This window comes from Heteronotia binoei, chromosome 5 (assembly GCF_032191835.1).
Source record: "Heteronotia binoei isolate CCM8104 ecotype False Entrance Well chromosome 5, APGP_CSIRO_Hbin_v1, whole genome shotgun sequence".
In the NCBI taxonomy this organism is placed as follows: domain Eukaryota; kingdom Metazoa; phylum Chordata; class Lepidosauria; order Squamata; family Gekkonidae; genus Heteronotia; species Heteronotia binoei.
The window spans coordinates 6,327,194-6,347,404 of NC_083227.1; the positions used below are offsets into that span (position 1 = coordinate 6,327,194).

At 49.7% G+C, this 20,211-nt stretch overlaps 2 protein-coding genes and 2 non-coding genes across 4 annotated transcripts; 2 read left to right on the forward strand and 2 right to left on the reverse strand.

Annotated features, from left to right (window-relative positions):
• Positions 1-290: 290 nt before the first annotated feature.
• On the reverse strand, positions 291-357 carry TRNAI-GAU (transfer RNA isoleucine (anticodon GAU)). The gene has a single exon. It is a non-coding gene; the product is annotated as a tRNA-Ile (tRNA).
• A 448-nt stretch (positions 358-805) lies between these two features.
• TRNAN-GUU (transfer RNA asparagine (anticodon GUU)) lies at positions 806-877 on the forward strand. Its single transcript has one exon. It is a non-coding gene; the product is annotated as a tRNA-Asn (tRNA).
• Positions 878-1,080: 203 nt separating this feature from the next.
• On the reverse strand, positions 1,081-6,567 carry LOC132572142 (zinc finger protein 232-like). The gene is made up of 3 exons (XM_060238945.1): positions 6,491-6,567; positions 1,807-2,308; positions 1,081-1,259 (listed from the first exon to the last, which is right to left on the reverse strand). Exons 2-3 carry the CDS (start codon positions 2,227-2,229, stop codon positions 1,089-1,091), a joined length of 594 nt encoding a protein of 197 aa, XP_060094928.1. The 5' UTR covers positions 2,230-2,308; positions 6,491-6,567; the 3' UTR covers positions 1,081-1,088.
• Positions 6,568-13,192: 6,625 nt separating this feature from the next.
• On the forward strand, positions 13,193-19,895 carry LOC132571410 (zinc finger protein with KRAB and SCAN domains 5-like). Its single transcript, XM_060238204.1, has 5 exons — positions 13,193-13,246; positions 14,018-14,498; positions 16,145-16,202; positions 17,679-17,749; positions 19,622-19,895. The coding sequence occupies exons 2-5, from the start codon at positions 14,076-14,078 to the stop codon at positions 19,820-19,822; spliced, it is 753 nt and encodes a 250-aa protein (XP_060094187.1). The 5' UTR covers positions 13,193-13,246; positions 14,018-14,075; the 3' UTR covers positions 19,823-19,895.
• The last annotated feature ends 316 nt before the right edge of the window (positions 19,896-20,211 follow it).

Consider the following 20,211-nt stretch of genomic DNA (forward strand, 5'->3'; position numbering starts at 1 on the left):
CCATTCATGGCTCCCCAGAGTATCAAGCTGAGGTTCTTCACGCCTACTTGTCTGGACCCTTTTTAGTTGGAGATGACGGGGATTGAACCTGGGTCCTTCTGCTTACCAAGCAGATGCTCTACCAATGAGCCACCATCCCTCCCCTTAATCCATATGAACATATGAAGCTGCCTTCTACTGAATCAGACCCTCGGTCCATCAATGTCAGTATTGTCCACTCAGACTGGCAGTGGCTCTCCAGGGTCTCAAGCTGAGGTTTTTCACACCAACTTGCCTGGACCCTTTTTAGTTGGAGATGCCAGGGATTGAACCTGGGACCTTCTGCTTATCAAGCAGATGCTCTACCACTGAGCCACCGTCCCTCCTCCAGGAGGTGGATGCACCCTTTACTCACTGAGTTGAATAGCTGTACCGAGATGTGTTGACCTTATAGAAGGAGGGAGAAAGATGAACATTTTAATTAATGTCAGGAATTGCCTTCCCTGAATTTGCCTAATCCCCTTTGAGAGACATCACAAAAATATGTGAGGAGGGACAGTGGCTTAGTGGTAGAGCATCTGCTTGGTAAGCAGGAGGTCCCAGGTTCAATCCCCGGCATCTCCAACTAAAAAGGGTCCAGGCAAGTAGGCGTGAAAAACCTCAGCTTGAGACCCTGGAGAGCCATGAATGGGGCTGTGGCTCAGTGGTAGAGCATCTGCTTGGTAAGCTGAAGGTCCCAGGTTCAATCCCCGGCATCTCCAACGAAAAAGGGTTCAGGCAAGTAGGTGTGGAAAACCTCAGCTTGAGACCCTGGAGAGCCACGAATGGGGCTGTGGCTCAGTGGTAGATCATCTGTTTGTTAAACAGGAGGTCCCAGGTTCAATCCCCGGCATCTCCAATGAAAAAGGGTTCAGGCAAGTAGGTGTGGAAAACCTCAGCTTGAGACCCTGGAGAGCCGCTGCCAGTCTGAGTAGACAATACTGACTTTGATGGACCAAGGGTCTGATTCAGCATAAGGCAGCTTCATATGTTCATAGTGGACATTGAATCCCGCAAATTAACTCTGTGTTGTGCCAAGAAGTGCTGAATTCCTGTCTGACCTGAACTCTCTACCCATCAAATTCACTGGGTGCCCTCATCATATCCAGGCTCAAAGAGTCCTTACCACAGGAGAGGGCATCTTGGGCATGCTCCATGGCCTGCGCCCTCTTCTCTTGTTCCAAGGAAGCTCCTTTTTCCTCAGGGATTGCAGCTTCCATCTTCAAAGAGGGTCCCCACATCTGAAACAGCAGCCAGGGAGATGGGTAAGATATGGAATGGAACAGACTAAGGAATGGATCCTGCCCCACCTCCCCGACTTTGCACCTGGTGAATTATCTGGAGGGATCTGAAATTCTCCAGTAGATAAGACAGGTGAAGGAAGCTGTAAAATCTCCCATTTGGATAATTAACACTTGGATAAATATCTCTTGGTAAATAGAGTCCCATGGCGCAGAATGTTAAAGCTGCAGTACTGCAGTCCTAAGCTCTGTTCATGAGCTGAGTTCGATCCCTGGCGGAAGCTAGGTTTTCGAGGTTGACTCAGCCTTCCATCCTTCCGAGGTCGGTCAAATGACTACCCAGATTGCTGAGGGAAAGCGTAGATGACTGGGGAAGGCAATGGCAAACTACCCCGTAAAAAGTCTGCCATGAAAACGTGAAAGCAATGTCACCCCAGAGCTGGAAACGACTGGTGCTTGCACAGGGGACCTTTCCTTTCCCAAATATCTCTCAGGAACACTTTTAGATAAGGCCAGCTATTGTTGCTTGAATTAAATCCCCTCTCACCTGTTCTGCCTGCCTCTTCTCCTCTGCCTGACTCAGGAGGAAACCTTCGGCCAGGGCCACCGCCTGGGAACTGGTCTCCGGCCCACATCCTCTCACCCAGCCCTGCATTTCCTGGGGCAGGAGAGTCAGGAACTGCTCCAGGATCACCAGGTCCAGGATCTGCTTCTTGGTGTGCCTCTCCGGCTCCAGCCACCGGTTGCAAAGTCCATGGAGCTGGCTGCAAACCTCTCGGGGCCCATCGGCCTCACGGTAGCGGGACAGCCGGAAGCGTTGGCAGTGTACATCTGAGGTCATGGTGTCCTTAGCCAGGATCTCTGGCCCAGCCCTTTCCCAGAATTCAACACCACTCCCTGCATGGAGGAGAAGGGGGCCTTTGCTTGCCATCTTGCCAATTCCCGGTCCTTCTGGGCCCCGCTCTTCCATCTCCTGCCCCTTCTATTTGAGTCCGCTCCACTTGTGAAAAGCTGCCTTCATTCACTTAGCTGTGAAAAGAAGCTTCTTTCTGGGGAAGGAGAGACACGGACAGTAACGAATTGCAAAGAAAAAGGGGAATGGAGGCATACCAGCGAACATCACAAACCTTCATATGCTCAGGGAAGACATGAGAATTGCCCTGTGGGTTCAGAACAAAAGTGCTTCTTCTGCTTTGCAGACAAGATTTAATATCATTTTGCTATATTTACACACCAAGGTATTTTAGATATGCCACCTTGGGTTTTACGGAAAGCTAAACGTCTCTGTTTGTCTTTTGAGAGATTTTACAAGCCTAGCCTGGCGTAGTGGTTAAGTGGGCTCTTATCTGAGAGAACCGGGTTTGATTCCCCACTCCTCCACTCGCAGCTGCTGGAATGGCCTTGGGTCAGCCAGAACTCTCTTGTCTGGGAGAACCAGGTTGGATTCCCCCCTCCTCCACTTGCAGCTGCTGGAATGGCCTTGGGTCAGCCACAGCTCTCTTATCTGGGAGAACCGGGTTTGATTCCCCACTCCTCCACTTACACCTGCTGGAATGGCCTTGGGTCAGCCATAGCTCTCTTATCTGGGAGAACCGGGTTTGTTTCCCCACTCCTCCACTTGCACCTGCTGGAACGGCCTTGGGTCAGCCAGAGCTCTCTTGTCTGGGAGAACCAGGTTGGATTCCCCCCTCCTCCACTTGCAGCTGCTGGAATGGCCTTGGGTCAGCCACAGCTCTCTTATCTGGGAGAACCGGGTGTGATTCCCCACTCCTCCACTTACACCTGCTGGAATGGCCTTGGGTCAGCCAGAACTCTCTTATTTGGGAGAACCGGGTTTGATTCCCCACTCCTCCACTTACAGCTGCTGGAATGGCCTTGGGTCAGCCAGAGCTCTCTTATCTGGGAGAACCGGGTTTGATTCCCCACTCCTCCACTTACACCTGCTGGAATGGCCTTGGGTCAGCCAGAGCTCTCTTATCTGGGAGAACCGGGTTTGATTCCCCACTCCTCCACTTACACCTGCTGGAATGGCCTTGAGTCAGCCAGAACTCTCTTATTTGGGAGAACCGGGTTTGATTCCCCACTCCTCCACTTGCACCTGCTGGAATGGCCTTGGGTTAGCCATAGCTATTGCAGGAGTTGTCCTTGAAAGGGCGGCTGCTGTGAGAGCTCTCTCGGCCCCACCCATCTCCCAGGGTGTCTGTTGTGGGGGGAGAAGATATGGGAGATTGTAAGTCATTTTGAGTCTCTGATTCTTGGGCTCTGCTAATTCTTAAGGTGAACCAGAGCCCCCAAAAGTAAATTAGGTGGACAGAAACACCTCTAAGAAAAAGATGCTCTCAGTTCAATCCATGCCTGAGGAGAGCAATTAACATTTATTGCCTTGAGAATCATAAAGCCGGAAGGGACCTACAGGGCCATCTAGTCCAACCCCTTGCACAATTCAAGAAACTCACAAATTAAAAAAGGTAATGGTAGTCCCCTGTGCAAGCACCAGTCATTTTCGACTCTGGGGTGATGCTGCTTTCACGTTTTCACGGCAGACTTTTTACGGGGTGGTTTGCCATTGCCCTCCCCAGTCATCTACACTTTCCTCCCAGTAAGCTGGGGACTCATTTTACCTCCCCATAAATTCACAAGATCCTCATTGCTGTCAGATAGCCATCTAGCCTCTACTTAAAAACCGCCAAGGAAGGTTTAAAAACCTCCAAGGAAGGAGAGCAGACAGATGGAAATAGGCAGGACCAGAACCAATGGATTGAAATTAAATCAGAAGAGTTTCCAGCTCAACATTAGGAAGAACTTCCTGACCGTTAGACGGTTCCTCAGTGGAACAGGCTTCCTCGGGAGGTGGTGGGCTCTCCTTCTTGGAGATTTTCAAACAGAGGCTAGGTGGCCATCTGGCAGCAATGAAGATCCTGTGAATTTAGGGGGAGGTGTTTGTGAGTTTCCTGCATTGTCCAGGGGGTTGGACTAGATGACCCTGGAGGTCCCTTCCAGCTCTATGATTCTATTTTATGAATAGAGTTTCCAGCTTAACATTAGGAAGAACTTCCTGACCATTAGAGCGATTCCTCAGTGGAACAGGCTTCCTCGGGAGGTGGTGGGCTCTCCTTCCTTGGCTTTCCTCTCTCTACCATTCCTGGTTCTGGCAGTCCCCCCTCCCCCCACTGCAGCCAAGGATGGGCACAGGGAGGTCCAATTCAAGAAATATCTGGGGACTTTGGGGGTGGAGCCAGGAGTAAGGTTGCGGTGGAGCCAGGAGCAAACCAGGAGCATCTGAACTCCAAAGGGAGTTCTGGCCATCACATCTAAAGGGACTGTACACCTTTTAAATACTTTCCTTCCACTGGAAATTATGAAGGATAAAGGCACCTTCTTTGGGGGCTCAAAGAATTGGACCCCCTAGTCCAAAGCTTTTGAAATTTGGAGAGTATTTTGGGGAGAGGCACTGGATGCTCTGCTGAGAATTCCGTGCCTCTACCTCAAAAAACAGGCCCCCACCCCAGATACCCAAGAATCAATTCTCCATTATACGTTATGGGAATTGATCTCCATAGGGAACGATGGAGTGCCCAGCAGACATTTCCCTCCCCACTCCCCCCACCCCCCGCTTTCTGATTAGCCTGATGCCCCCACCTGCAGATTGGCAACCCTAAGGTCCACACAATTCCCTCCGCCCCCCTTGCATAGCGAGTGTCCTTCCCCATTTTCTCTCCCCTTTGTCCGCCTTTCAGCCTCTCCCCCACCCCTGCCCCAAGAGAAGAAGAACTGCAGATTTATACCCCGCCCTTCTCCCTGAATCAGAGACTCAGAGCGCCTTACAATCTCCTATATCTTCTCCCCCCACAACAGACACCCTGTGAGGTGGGTGGGGCTGAGAGGGCTCTCACAGCAGGCGAGGGCTTTGAGGTCTTCCCCCAGGAAAGGGGCTGGAGGCTTTCCTCCCTGTGCAAAGGGGAACGTAGCTCCCCACTGTGGGAGGGGGGGGGGTGCGCAAAGACAGACGAAGTGCACGGAGTCCCTCCCCTCTCTGCACCCACAGATGCTCACCAGATCCCAGCTGTAGCCTCAGGAGCACCACGTGCGAACACCGCAGTCCCCCCCCCCCCGCTTCCTGCCTCTCTAGGAAGCGAAACTCTCTTGCTTTCACCACCCCCCCCCCAGCATTTTTTAGAAGGGGGATCCCAATTCCTGCAAGGGGGAGGGGATCTGTATGCCTGAAGGGCTCAGAGAGAATCTGCTCAAAGAAGCTTTGGGGGGGAGAAAAAAAGGGGGAAATCTGGGGTTGTGGGCTGCAATGCAAGAAAGCAAGGAGGGGGGATGTAGTGGGGGGTGTGTGTGAAAGAAAGCAAACCCCCCCCCCCCGAGTTTCTTCCTTCCCCCCTCCTCCCCCGCTTCTGCCCCACGGGCCGCTTGTCCCCTTTGCACAGAGCCACTTGGTTCCCGCAGTGGCGTACCTGAGCGCAGGATTCGAATCCAGCACCGCTGGAGGGACGGGAGGAAGCTCAAGCAGCTGCTCTTTCCAGAGGCACGTTTAGGAAGCGGTGGGAGTTTGGCAGTGAGATTTGGGGCGGGGTGAGGGGGATAATTTGGGGGCGGGGGGGGGCAAAGGCGGACAGGCTGAAAGGAAGGATGTGTGCCGCTTGTCCTTCAAGAAGATCCACTTTCATTTATCCATTTCAGGGGTGGCCAACGGTAGCTCTCCAGATGTTTTTTTGCCTACAACTCCCATCAGCCACAGCCATTGACCATGCTGGCTGGGGCTGATGGGAGTTGTAGGCAAAAAAAAAACATCTGGAGAGCTATTGAATTTTGAAAATATACACGTTAATGTTAATATCAATGCTCAATACAATTGATCTTATGGAATCAGGTTATAAACAAGCATAAATACTTGCATACATGCAATAAAATATCTGGTAAGGCTTTTAAGTGATATAGACGCGTCTAGATACGTAGACCCGTTTTCTATCCAAGGAGAGAGATCTCACGATGAAAACAAGATTAAAGTTAAGGCAATAATGTCTACATCAAAATGCAATCAATCTAATTGAACCCATATTGTCATCATTAAACTTATTAAGTAAGCGTTGCTAAGAATTCTTAACTGCCGAAATAATCTTTATGCAAACTATTACAGATTATTCCAAAAATTACTATCGAGTAATTACTATTCGGCGTGATCCACGAACTAACACAGTAAAAGAAAAGGAAGGTAGAAGACCCACTTGAAGCAGAATCTGGAAAGTGCAAAATGTAGGTTTCCGAAGGAAATCTTCCTCCGGATCCGGAAAGGGCAGTCAGCATTTCCCATTGGCCTGCAGCACTGAAAGGGTTAAACCCAGAAAGCCATCTGCTAGACGGGAGTGGGGGGGAGGGGCGTGGAGAGAGAAGACGAATCCTAGAGTTGGAAGAAGGGACCTCCAGGGTCATCTAGTCCAACCCCCTGCACAATGCAGGAAACTCACAAACACCTCCCCCTAAATTCACAGGATCTTCATTCAAGAGGGAAGGGGGGGGGGGGGGGGGGGGGGAAGGGGTTGCTGCTGGATCCCCAAAGAGAGGGAGGGAGGGGTGCAGAGAAGCAGCAGCCGGGAAACACCTCCCCCCTTGCAGTGAGATCCTGGGAAGGCTTACTCACAAGTAGGTCACGGGGAAGAGGGAGGAATAAGCATTGCATTCTTGGCAGAAAAGAATGCCCTTATAGTCTTATAGGTCCAAGCGGGAAGCCGTGCTGGTCTGAAGCAGTTGAACAAAGCAGGAGTCAAGGGACACCTTTAAGACCAACCCATTTTTATTGAGAACGTCCGCTTTCGTGTGCTCTTAAGCACACTTCATCAGACGAGGGATCCAGCACAGTGAGCAAAGCCATACAGAGCTGAGCAGAGCCACACAGAGCTGGTAGGCAGTGGCCCAGAATGTAACAGGGTGCAGATTTAAGAACCAATGACAGTGAAGTCAAATTATCTGGTCGGCTGTGGTTTAGAATGTAAAACGGTACAATGACAGAATAGTAAAATTAACAAATGGAGCAAACCTTTGATCCGAGCAGCAGGAGCATATATAAGGGGAGGGGGAGAGTTTTAAACTGTATTTTTAAAAAAAAAAATTGGAGAGAGAGGCGGGACTTGCCTTTTTTAAATGAATAGAAATGAACAGGAGTCGTTTTGGAGAAAAACAGGCGGTGCGGCTTATCCAGGGATTGTTATGCAGCTGCACCTACTAGGCAATGGACAAGGAGGTGGAACTCTCAGAAGGAGGAGGAGGAACTCTCAGAAAGGTTCAGGAGCACACGCCCACTGAATCCGAGGCCTGGAAATGAAAATTCAATTCTCAAGCAGAGCTGGACTTTCTATCCCAGCTGTTGGCTGGGAAATCTAAAGAAGAAGCAAGAAAATACTGGATGGAATTTTATGCCTAGTTAGACATTCAAGACCCTTAAGATTCTCTGGTGTGAACTTATTTCTCCTCCCCCCCCCATATTTTATATTATAAAATTGCCTTTACTGGAATTAAAATTAAAATGTTTATAATGTTTAAATGTATTTTTATCTATTTCTGTATAACTAAACCTAAATTATGTTGTTAGCCGCCCTGAGCCTGCTCCGGCGGGGAGGGCGGGATACAAATAAAATTTTGTTGTTGTTTGTTGTTGTTGGAATTGTCAAAACTAACAGATTACTTTAACAAAAGATTTATGCTACGAAATTTTAAAAATGTGGATGATGTTTAGTTTAGACGGCGTAATATGGGGCAATTTATGTAAAGAAAGTATTATAGAATTAAGCTTGTACGTTCTGAAAGTATTTCCATGCAGAACAAGGCCAAAATGTATTGTGCTTTCTACTCCCCCCTATTCCCTACCCTCACTCTTTCTGAAACCAATAAAACTTTTGAAAACCTGGAAAATACAATTCTCAGCCCCGGAGGGGGGGCAGGTTGTAGGGAGGCCCAAATGAGAGTCATCCGTGCCCATAGCATGCCCTGCGTTTTTGTCAGTGATGCCCCTCCCATCTGCCCTTGGACCTGGGTGGGGTGCCCCCCCTGCATCTTGCCTTCGCCTGGAGAGATGCCCCACTGACCCTTCCCCTCCAGAGGCAGGGGTTGAGTTCTGACCAGCCTCTTTGTCCCCAGCTCCAGTTTACACACTGAAACAGAGCCCCACCCACCCACCCAGGACAGATCGATGCTCGGTCTTTGGAGGGCAAGATCCTACCATCTGCAGCAGGTTTTTAAAGAGTCCAAGAGAGATGGTTTATTTTCCTGAAAGACCAAACAAACATGTCTTATTTTATTGATTGATTGATTTGATTTGATTTGATTTGTATCCTGCCCTCCAGTGGAGAGCCAGCTTGGTGTAGTGGTTAAGTGCGTGGACTCTTATTTGGGAAAACAGGGTTTGATTCCCCATTCCTCCACTTGCACCTGCTGGCATGGCCTTGGGTCAGCCATAGCTCTGGCAAAGGTTGTCCGTAGGATGGTGTGGAATTGTTTTCAGTGGCCCCAGAAGGTAGGACCAGAACCAATGGGTTGAAGTTAAATCAAAAGAGTTTCCAGCTCAACATTAAGAAGAACTTCCTGACGGTTAGAGCGATTCCTCAGTGGAACAGTTTCCTCAGGAGGTGGCGGGCTCTTCTTCCTTGGAGGTTCTTAAACAGAGGCTAGATGGCCATCTGACAGCGATGAAGATCCTGTGAATTTAGGGGGAGGTGTTTGTTTTTCTGCATTGTGCAGGGGGTTGAACTAGATGACCCTAGAGGTCCCTTCCAACTCTATGATTCTTTGGGAGGTGGTGGGCTCTCCTTCCTTGGAGGTTCTTAAACAGAGGCTAGATGGCCATCTGACAGCGATGAAGATCCTGTGAATTTAGGGGGAGGTGTTTGTTTTTTCCTGCATTGTACAGGGGGTTGAACTAGATGACCCTAGAGGTCCCTTCCAACTCTATGATTCTTTGGGAGGTGGTGGGCTCTCCTTCCTTGGAGGTTCTTAAACAGAGGCTAGATGGCCATCTGACAGCGATGAAGATCCTGTGAATTTAGGGGGAGTTGTTTGTTTTTTCCTGCATTGTACAGGGGGTTGAACTAGATGACCCTAGAGGTCCCTTCCAACTCTATGATTCTTTGGGAGGTGGTGGGCTCTCCTTCCTTGGAGGTTCTTAAACAGAGGCTAGATGGCCATCTGACAGCGATGAAGATCCTGTGAATTTAGGGGGAGGTGTTTGTTTTTTCCTGCATTGTACAGGGGGTTGAACTAGATGACCCTAGAGGTCCCTTCCAACTCTATGATTCTTTGGGAGGTGGTGGGCTCTCCTTCCTTGGAGGTTTTTCAACAGAGGCTAGATGGCCATCTGACAGCAATGAAGATCCTGTGAATTGAGGGGGAGGTGTATGAGAGTTTCCTGCATTGTGCAGGGGGTTGGACTAGATAATAATATAATAATAATAATGTTTTATTTATATCCCGCCCTCCCCGCCGAGGCAGGCTCACGGCGGCTAACAACATATCAATACAATAAATTATACAATAGGTATTAAAAACAGCATTTAACCTTAAAAACATTCCAGTTTAAAATTACACATTAAATATTTCTGGTGCTATTCCAGAAATAAATATGATGGCAGATCTCATTTAAGGCGAATCCATCAAGCGTTTAGTCAGGCAAAGGCCATCCTTAAAAGGATGGCCTTGCAGGCCCTGCGGAACTGTTCGAGACTCCGCAGGGCCCGCACTTCTTCCGGGAGCTGGTTCCATAGGTGTGGGGCTGCAATAGAGAAGGCTTGTATACGGGTGTTCTGTAGTTTTGCCTCCTTCGGCCCAGGGATAGTCAGTTGGTTCTTCCCCACTGACCTCAGTGCTCTAGATGACCCTAGAGGTCCCTTCTAACGCTATGATTCTTCGGGAGGTGGTGGGCTCTCCTTCCTTGGAGGTCTTTCAACAGAGGCTGGATGGCCATCTGACAGCAATGAAGATCCTTTGAATTTAGGGGGAGGTGTTTGTGAGTTTCCTGCATTGTGCAGGGGGTTGGACTAGATGACCCTAGAGGTCCCTTCCAACTCTTATGATTCTTCGCGAGGTGGTGGGCTCTCCTTCCTTGGAGGTTTCTCAACAGAGGTTAGATGGCCATCTGACAGCAGTGAAGACCCTGTGGATTTAGGGGGAGGTGTTTGTGAGTTTCTTGCATTGTGCAGGGGGTTGGACTAGATGACCCTAGAGGTCCCTTCCAACTCTTATGATTCTTCGCAAGGTGGTGGGCTCTCCTTTCTTGGAGGTCTTTCAACAGAGGCTAGAGGGCCATCTGACAGCAATGAAGATCCTGTGAATTTAGGGGGGAGGTGTTTGTGAGTTTCCTGCATTGTGCAGGGGCTTGGACTAGATGACCCTAGAGATCCCTTCCAACTCTAGGATTCTTTGCGAGGTGGTGGGCTCTCCTTCCTTGGAGGTCTTTCAACAGAGGCTAGATGGCCATCTGACAGTGATGAAGATCCTGTGAATTTAGGGGGAGGTGTTTGTGAGTTTCCTGCATTGTGCAGGGGGTTGGACTAGATGACCCTAGAGGTCCCTTCCAACTCTCGGATTCTATATGCAAAGTGGCACCGCTTGCTTCCCACCGATTTCTTTCTCAGGATGTGGCAGAGCATCCCACGGAATGTGGCCATACTCAGCACAAAAAAGATGACCCTAAAACTGCAACTATAAGCATTGGTGTAAAGGGTGCCCTTCCTTAAACCACCCCTCCTGAAAATATCCTTTAGACTAACCCCCCCCCCCCCCAAACCTCTGAGGGATGGGGAAGAGGCCAAATGTCGAGAAATTTCCCAATAGGTTTGCAAGGGTTTCTCTTGCCACCAGGGCTGACCACCAGGGGCGTGGTTTTCCAGGAAGACTTGCCTGGCGCCGCCCCCCCCCCCCCAGCTTCCTCCAAAGGAGATTGTAGGCCGCTCTGAGCCTGTCCTCGAAAGGGCAGTTGCTGTGAGAGCCCTCTCAGTCCCACCCTCCTCACAGGGTGTCTGTTGTGGGGAAGGAAGGGAAAGGAGATTGTAGGCAGCTCTGAGACTCTGTCCTTGAAAGGGCAGCTGCTGTGAGAGCCCTCTCAGCCCCACCCACCTCACAGGGTGTCTTGTGGGGGAGGGAGATAAAGGAGATTGTAGGCCACTCTGAGCCTCTGTCCTTGAAAGGGCAGCTGCTGTGAGAGCCCTCTCAGCCCCACCCACCTCACAAGGTGTCTGTTGTGGGGGAGGAAGGGAAAGGAGTTTGTGAGCCCCTCTGAGACTCTGCAGAGTGGAGGGTGGGATATAAATCCAATATCTTCATCTACTTCAGAGGGTGTCTGTTGTGGGGGAGGAAGGAAAAGGAGATTGTGAGCCGCTCTGAGACTCTCCGGAGTGGAGGGCGGGATATAAATCCAATATCTTCATCTACCTCACAGGGTGTCTGTTGTGGGTGGGGGAAGCCCCCATCAGGGTCTTCTCCAGGGAGTGCTCCCTTCTAATGGGGTAGCCAAAGTGTTTGAGCTTCAGCTTCAGCATTTGACCTTCCAGGGAACAGTCTGGATGGATTTCTCTTTTGTTGTTCAGTCACACAGTCGAGTCCGACTCTTTGCGACCCCCTGGACCAAGTCACGCCAAGTCCTGTCTTCCACCATCCTCCAAAGTCTGCTCAAATTCGTGTTTGTTACATCAGTAACGCTGTCCAGCCATCTCCTCTTTTGCCATTCCCTTCTTCTTTGGCCTTCTGTCTTTCCCAGCATCAGGGTCTTCTGCAGGGAGGGCTTCTCATTGGGTGGCCAAAGTATTGGAGCTTCAGCTTCTGCATCTGACCTTCCAGGGAACTGTCTGGGTTGATTTCCTTTAGGATTGGCTTATTTGATCTTCTTGCAGTCCAAGGGACTCTCAAGAGTCTTCTCCAGCACCACAGCTTGAAAGCATCTATTCTTCTGAGCTCGGCCTTCCTTATGGTCCAGCTCTCACAGCCATACATTACTACATTGGAAAGGGCAGTCAGACTATTCTAAAGAAATGAGACATTTCTTGGCACATTTCAATACAGCTGCCAGGATTCTCTTGGTGCAGAGATGGAAATCTCAGGAAATCCCCATGAGAATGGATTTGCGGGGGGGAAATTCTGGAAACAGCAGAGCTGGACTTTTTATCCCAGCTGTTGGCTGGGAAATCTAAGGAAGAAGCAAGAAAATATTAGATGAAATTTTATGCCTGGCTAGATGAACATATGAACATATGAAGCTGCCTTCTACTGAATCAGACCCTTGGTCCATCAAAGTCAGTATTGTCTTCTCAGACTAGCAGTGGCTCTCCAGGGTCTCAAGCTGAGTTTTTTCACACCTCTTTGCCTGGACCCTTTTTTGGAGATGCCAGGGATTGAACCTGGGACCTTCTGCTTCCCAAGCAGATGCTCTACCACTGAGCCACCGTCCCACCCCAATACTCAAGACTCTTCAGATTCTCTGGTGGGAACTTATATCTCCTTTTTCCTGTACTCTGTATTACAAGATTGCCTTTATTGGAAATGTCAATTTTAATAGATATTTTAACAAAAAAAAGATTTATAATATAAAATATCAAAATGTTGACGGTGCATAGTTTAGAGACAACAATATGTGGCAATTTATGTATTTTGAGATTTATACTTGCATTCTTTGAAAGTATTTTTATGCAGATTAAGACTGATTTGTAATCTTCTCCCTTCCTACTCCCTAATTCCTAATCTCTTGAAACTAATAAAACTTTTAAAACAAACAAAAAACAAAAACAAAACGGAAAGGGCAGTCAGCACTGTTGTATTGAGTCTGCAGCTGAAAGGGTGAAACCCACAGAGCTGTTTGCTAGACAGGCCGCTAAAGGAGGGGGAGGGGAGGGGAGGGGGAAGGGTTAGGGCTGGATGTCTAAAGAGGGGGGGGGTGCTGCAAAAAAAAAACAGCTGCAGGGAAAGCTCTCTTGCAGGTGGACCCTGGGGAGGCTTACTCACAAGTAGGTTGATGGGGGGAAGAGGGATGAACGTTGCATTCTTGGCAGAATGGAACGCTCTTATGGTCTGTGGCGGAGGGGGAGAGTTTTAAACTGTGATTTTCTTATGTTATCTTTTATTTTTAATTTGGAGAGAGAGAGAGGCAGGACTTGCATGTGGTCAAGGAGCAGAAGTAAATCCTGGCCGCAGCCCCCTCCCGTGTCTGCCGGCTACTCTGACAGAGGTTTTGCCAAGCACTCCCAGAGGAGTCAGCCGCAGGGGCTGAGCCTGAACCAGCCTCTTTGTCCCCAGCTCCAGTTTACGCACTGAGAAGCAGCCCCACCCACCCCACCCCCCACACCCCCAGACAGACTGCTGCTCTGTCATTGGAGGCCAAGATCCTACCATCTGCAACAGGCTTTAAAAAGAGCCAAGTTAGAGATGGTTTATTTCCGTGAAAGACCAAAACAGGCATTAACAGGCTTTAAAAAGAGCCAAGTTAGAGATGGTTTATTCCCCTGAAAGACCAAAACAGGCATTAACAGGCTTTAAAAAGAGCCAAGTTAGAGATGGTTTATTCCCCTGAAAGACCAAAACAGGCATATGTCTAAAAAACCTTGACACCCAATGTAGCAAAACAGCAGTAATCCCGACCCACAAATTATAACCGGGACAGCCTTATGGTCTGTGGGGGCAACCTTTCAGGGGTTCCTTGACCAGAACCGTTGATTTAGCTCAGTTCTCCTTTGCTTTCTTCCTGACTTCTTGATTAACGTTTTCTCTCCCTCTTTAAGAGCCGCATCGGGAAGGCCGTCTTTCCAGAATCTGGCAAGCCGAGAGGAGGGCAAGGAGATGGAAGAGAAGGACCCAGAAGGTCCTGAAGAGGACCCAAAATCAAGCCACAGTCCCCCTCCTGTCCAAGCAGGGAGTGGGGTTGTGTTCTGGGAAAGGGCTGGGCCAGAGATCTGGGCTAAAGACATCATGACCTCAGATGGACATTGCCAACACTTCCGGGAATTTCTCTACCGTGAGGCCGATGGGCCCCGAGAGGTTTGCAGCCGGCTCCATGGACTTTGCAGCCAGTGGCTGAAGCCGGAGAGGCACACCAAGAAGCAGATCCTGGACCTGGTGATCCTGGAGCAGTTCCTGACTCTCCTGCCCCAGGAAATGCAGGGCTGGGTCAGAGGATGTGGGCCGGAGACCAGTTCCCAGGCGGTGGCCCTGGCCGAAGGTTTCCTCCTGAGTCAGGCAGAGGAGAAGAGGCAGGCAGAACAGGTGAGGGGGTTTCCTTCACTCAGGTCAAGCTTATCCTAGGGCAGGGGTGGCCAACGGTAGCTCACCAGATATTTTTTGCCTCCAACTCCCTGATGGGAGTTGGAGGCAGAAAACATCTGGAGAGCTACCGTTGGCCACCACTGTCCTAGGGCTTTCCTGCCAGATGTTTCTGCCTCTAGAGCAAAAACATGTGGCTCTTTCACACACATTGTGTGGCTCTCGAAGGCCCCACTGCCCTGTCGGCCAGCTTAGAGAAGGCATTTGTCTCTTTAAATCACTTCTCAAAGTCAGCCAGCAGCTTGGAGAATGCAATTGAAGTTAAAGTTGCTTTCTTTCCACCTCCTCCCTCTTCCTTCCCCCATCTATTTGCCTTCCTTCCTTCCTTCCTTCCTTCCTTCCTTCCTTCCTTCCTTCCTTCCTTCCTTCCTTCCTTCCTACAGTTTGGTGTAGTGGTTAAGTGTGCCGACTCTTATCTTGGAGAACGGGGTTGGAGTTGTCCTTGAAAGGACAGCTGCTGTGAGAACCCTCTCTGCCTCACCCACCTCACAGGGTGTCTGTTATGGGGGAGGAAGGGAAAGGAGATTGTAGGCCGCTCTGAGCCTCTGTCCTTGAAAGAGCAGCTGCTGTGAGAGCCCTCTGAGCCCCACCCACCTCACAGGGTGTCTGTTGTGGGGGGAGGAAGGGAAAGGAGATTGTAGGCTGCTCTGAGCATCTGTCCTTGAAAGGGCAGCTGCTGGGAGAGCCCTCTCAGCCCCACCCACCTCACAGGGTGTCTGTTGTGGGGGAGGAAGGGAAAGGAGATAGTAGGCTGCTCTGAGCCTCTGTCCTTGAAAGGGCAGCTGCTGTGAGAGCCCTCTCAGCCCCACCCACCTCACAGGGTGTCTGTTGTGGGGGAGGAAGGCAAAGGAGATTGTAGGCCGCTCTGAGCCTCTGTCCTTGAAACGGCAGCTGCTGTGAGAGCCCTCTCCAGCCCCACCCACCTCACAGGGTGTCTGTTGTGGGGGAGGAAGGCAAAGGAGATTGTAGGCCACTCTGAGCTTCTGTCCTTGAAAGGGCAGCTGCTGTGAGAGCCCTCTCCAGCCCCACCCACCTCACAGGGTGTCTGTTGTGGGGGAGGAAGGGAAAGGAGATTGTGAGCCGCTCTGAGCATCTGTCCTTGAAAGGGCAGCTGCTGTGAGAGCTCTCTCAGCCCCACCCACCTCACAGGGTGTCTGTTGTGGGGGAGGAAGGGAAAGGAGATTGTAGGCCGCTCTGTCCTTGAAAGGGCAGCTGCTGTGAGAGCCCTCTCCAGCCCCACCCACCTCACAGGGTGTCTGTTGTGGAGGAGGAAGATAAAGGAGATTGTAGGCCGCTCTGAAACTGATTCAGAGTATAGGGTGGAATATAAATCCAATGTCTTCTTCTTCCTTCCTTCCGGCTCTCAAACATCTGATGTTTATTCTATGTGGCTGTTGCATTAAGCAAGTTTGGCCACCCCTGTTCTAGAGTATTCATGAGGCTGAGAAGAAAGCTCAGCCCAGATTCTTGCATCTCAGTTTGAAGCAGCAGAGCTGGTCAATCAATGCAAGGGCGAGGAATCTGCAAACGGGGCAGGATTCATCTCCGCAGCCTGTTCCTTTCCTTCTCATGCCTTGCTCTCGTTTCAGATGTGGGAAAGTCAGAGAGTGCAGGCCCAGGAGCGCGCCCAAGATGATCTGTCAAGAGGTAAGAGAGGAGAAAAAGGAAGTATTTCTGCTCACTATGCAGAGTGGACTTCTGGGACTTCATGCCGCAGGATGTAGCGATGGCCACTCACTTGAAGGGGGAGTAGACAGATTCATGGAAGGCAATTCTGTTCAGTTCAATTCAGTTCAGACTGGAGAGCCGGTTTGGTGTAGTGGTTAAGTGCGCGGACTCATAACTGGAAGAACTGGGTTTGATTCCCCACTCCTCCACTTGCGCCTGCTGGAATGGCCTAGGATGAGCCATAGCTCTGGCAGGGATTGTACTTGAAAGGGCAGCTGCTCTGAGAGCCCTCTCAGCCCCACCCACCTCACAGGGTGTCTGTTGTGGGAGAAGAAGGGAAAGGAGATTGTAGGCCGCTCTGAGCCTCTGTCCTTGAAAGGGCAGCTGCTGTGAGAGCCCTCTCAGCACCCATCCACCTCACAGGGTGTCTGTTGTGGGGGAGGAAGGGAAAGGAGATTGTAGGCCGCTCTGAGCCTCTGTCCTTGAAAGGGCAGCTGCTGTGAGAGCCCTCTCAGCCCCACCCACCTCACAGGGTGCCTGTTGTGGAGGAGGAAAGGAAAGGAGATTGTAGGCTGCTCTGAGTCTCTGTCCTTGAAAGGGCAGCTTCTGGGAGAGCTCTCTCAGGCCTACCCATCTCACAGGGTGTCTGTTGTGGGGGAGGAAAGGAAAGGAGATTGTAGGCCGCTCTGAGCCTCTGTCCTTGAAAGGGCAGTTACTGTGAGAGCCCTCTCAGCCCCACTCACCTCACAGGGTGTCTGTTGTGGGGGAGGAAGGGAAAAGAGATTTATGAGCCGCTCTGAGACTCTTCGGAGTGGAGGGCGGGATATAAATCCAATGTCATCTTCTTCTTCATCATCTGTACATGAACTAAAATCTTCGTATTTTACCTACCTTCCTTCCATCAGAAGGACTCCAGGTGGCTTAAATAAGAAGAGGAAGACAAATTTGGGTGCAGCTATTGTTCTTCAGTCGCACAGTCGAGTCCGACTCTTTGCGACCCCATGGCCCTCCTGTCTTCCACCATTCTCCGAAGTCTGCTCAGATTCATGTTTGTTACATCAGTAACACTGTCCAGCCATCTCCTCTTTTGCCATCCCCTTCTTCTTTGGCCTTCTGTCTTTCCCAGCATCAGGGTCATCTCCAGGGAGTGCTCCCTTCTCATTGGGTAGCCAAAGTCTTTGAGCTTCAGCTTCAGCATCTGACCTTCCAGGGAACAGTCTGGGTTGATTTCCCTTCAGACTGACTGATTGGATCTCCTTGCAGGCCAAGGGACTCTGAATACCCGATAATTTACTAAAATTCATGAGAATTTTTTTCTGATTGAATATAGGGCAAAGTTTCACAACTCTGAGAAGGTGTGTGTGTGAAGGGGTGGAGGATTCGAACAAGCAAATGAACTCAGGAGTCTAGGCTGAGACCCTTCCTTCCTTCTCTCTCTCTCTCTCTTTCTCTCAGGCGGTGAAGAAACAGTATTGAGCCATCAATTTTGTGAAGATGTGGAAAGAGCTGCTGAACCAACACTCCAGGTAAGGGAGATGAGTGTGGGACAGCTTGGCCCTCCCTTTTTCTCATAAGAACATAAGAGAAGCCATGTTGGATCAGGCCAGTGACCCACCCAGTCCAACACTCTGTGTCACATAAGAACATAAGAGAAGCCATGTTGGATCAGGCCAATGGCCCCTCCAGTCCAACATTCTGTGTCACATAAGAACATAAGAGAAGCCATGTTAGATCAGGCCAATGGCCCATCCAGTCCAACACTCTGTGTCACATAAGAACATAAGAGAAGCCCTGTTGGATCAGGCCAGTGACCCACCCAGTCCAACACTCTGTGTCACATAAGAACATAAGAGAAGCCATGTTGGATCAGGCCAGTGACCCATCCAGTCCAACATTCTGTGTCACATAAGAACATAAGAGAAGCCATGTTAGATCAGGCCAATGGCCCATCCAGTCCAACACTCTGTGTCACATAAGAACATAAGAGAAGCCCTGTTGGATCAGGCCAGTGGCCCATCCAGTCCAACACTCTTAGTCCCATAAGAACATAAGAGAAGCCATGTTGGATCAGGCCAGTGGCCCATCCAGTCCAACACTCTGTGTCACATAAGAACATAAGAGAAGCCATGTTGGATCAGGCCAATGATCCATCCAGTCCAACACTCTGTGTCACATAAGAACATAAGAGAAGCCATGTTGGATCAGGCCAATGGCCCATCCTGTCCAACACTCTGAGTCACATAAGAACATAAGAGAAGCCATGTTGGATCAGGCCAATGGCCCATCCAGTCCAACACTCTGTGTCACATAAGAACATAAGAGAAGCCATGTTGGATCAGGCCAGTAGCCCCTCGAGTCCAACACTCTGTGTCACATAAGAACATAAGGGAAGCCCTGTTGGATCAGGCCAATGGCCCATCCAGTCCAACACTCTGTGTCACATAAGAACATAAGAGAAGCCCTGTTGGACCAGGCCATTGGATCAGGCCAGTGGCCCATCCAGTCCAACACTCTGTGTCACATAAGAACATAAGAGAAGCCCTGTTGGATCAGGCCAGTGGCCCCTCCAGTCCAACACTCTGTGTCATACAGCTGCCATAAAACCCAGGTGCCTTCAGGAGGTCCACCAGTGGGGCTAGAAGCCCTCCCACTGTGCCCCCCCCAAGCACTAAGAATACAGAGCATCACTGCCCCAGACATCTATACCTTGTAGCTAATAACCACTGATGGACCTTTGCTCCATATGTTTATCCAATCCCCTTTGCTTCATATGATGGACCTTTGCTCTATATGTTTATCCAATCCCCTCCATATGTTTATCCAATCCCCTCTTGAAGCTGTCTATGCTTGTAGCCGCCACCACCTCCTGTGGCAGTGAATTCCACATGTTAATCACCTTTTGGGTGAAGGACTTCCTTTTATCCGTTCTAACCTGATTGCTCAGCAATTTCATTGAATGCCCACGAGTTCGCGTATTGTGAGAAAGGGAGAAAAGTGCTTCTTTCTCTACCTTCTCCATCTCGTGCATAATCTTGTCAACCTCGATCATGTCTCAAGGGGCTTTTGCTCCTGCAGTTGCTGCAAAGGTGACTGAGCAGAAGTGGTTCTAATTGGCACTCCTTTTCCCCACACCAAGCCATCCTGTACCCTCCCATAGTGCCCCCTTCCAGAGTGCGTTCTCTGCTTGGCACAATCTCCAACAAGGGAATCCGCTTTTCCTTCCAGGGTCCCTTTTCCTTTGAGGACGTGTCCGTCTCTTTCTCTGAGGCAGCCTGGGTCCCTCCTCCTTTCTCAGGGGAGCTTTTGTTCCTTCAGTTTCTACAAGGGGTCCGTGAGAGAGATTCTCTGAATGCTGTAACAGGTACCCATCCCAAGCCTTACTTTCTGTGCCTTCCCAGACAACTCCCTTCCAGTGTGAGAGCTCTGAAGAGGAGGGAACTTTCTTTTTCTTCCCGGGACCCTTTTCCTTGGAGGAGGTGTCCGTCTCTTTCACGGAGGCAGAGTGGGCCCTGCTGGATCCAGGACAAAGAGCTCTGTACAGGGAAGTCATGCTGGAGAACTGTGGGAACGTGGCCTCTCTGGGTAAGGATCTTTCCTAGGTGTGAATGGTGCAAACTGCTGCCACTGGGAGGGTGCATGACTCAAAACATTGAACAGCAATTCGTTGCTTTACTCTTTATATTTTTTATTGATTTTTTTTAAATATACAAGTTAATATCAATATTCATATGCAATTAATTAAACTTACGGAATCAGGTGGTAAACCAGCATAAATACTTACGTGCATACAATAAAGCATCAAGTAAGGATCTTAAGTTATAAAGATGTATCTAGATATGTAGACCATTTTCTCTCCAAGGAAAGAGAGGTCAAGATGAAAACAAAATTAAGATTAAGACAATAATCCCTGTATCAAAACACAGCTGATCTAATTGAACCCATATTATCATTAAACTATTAATTATGCACTGCTATGAATTCTTAACTG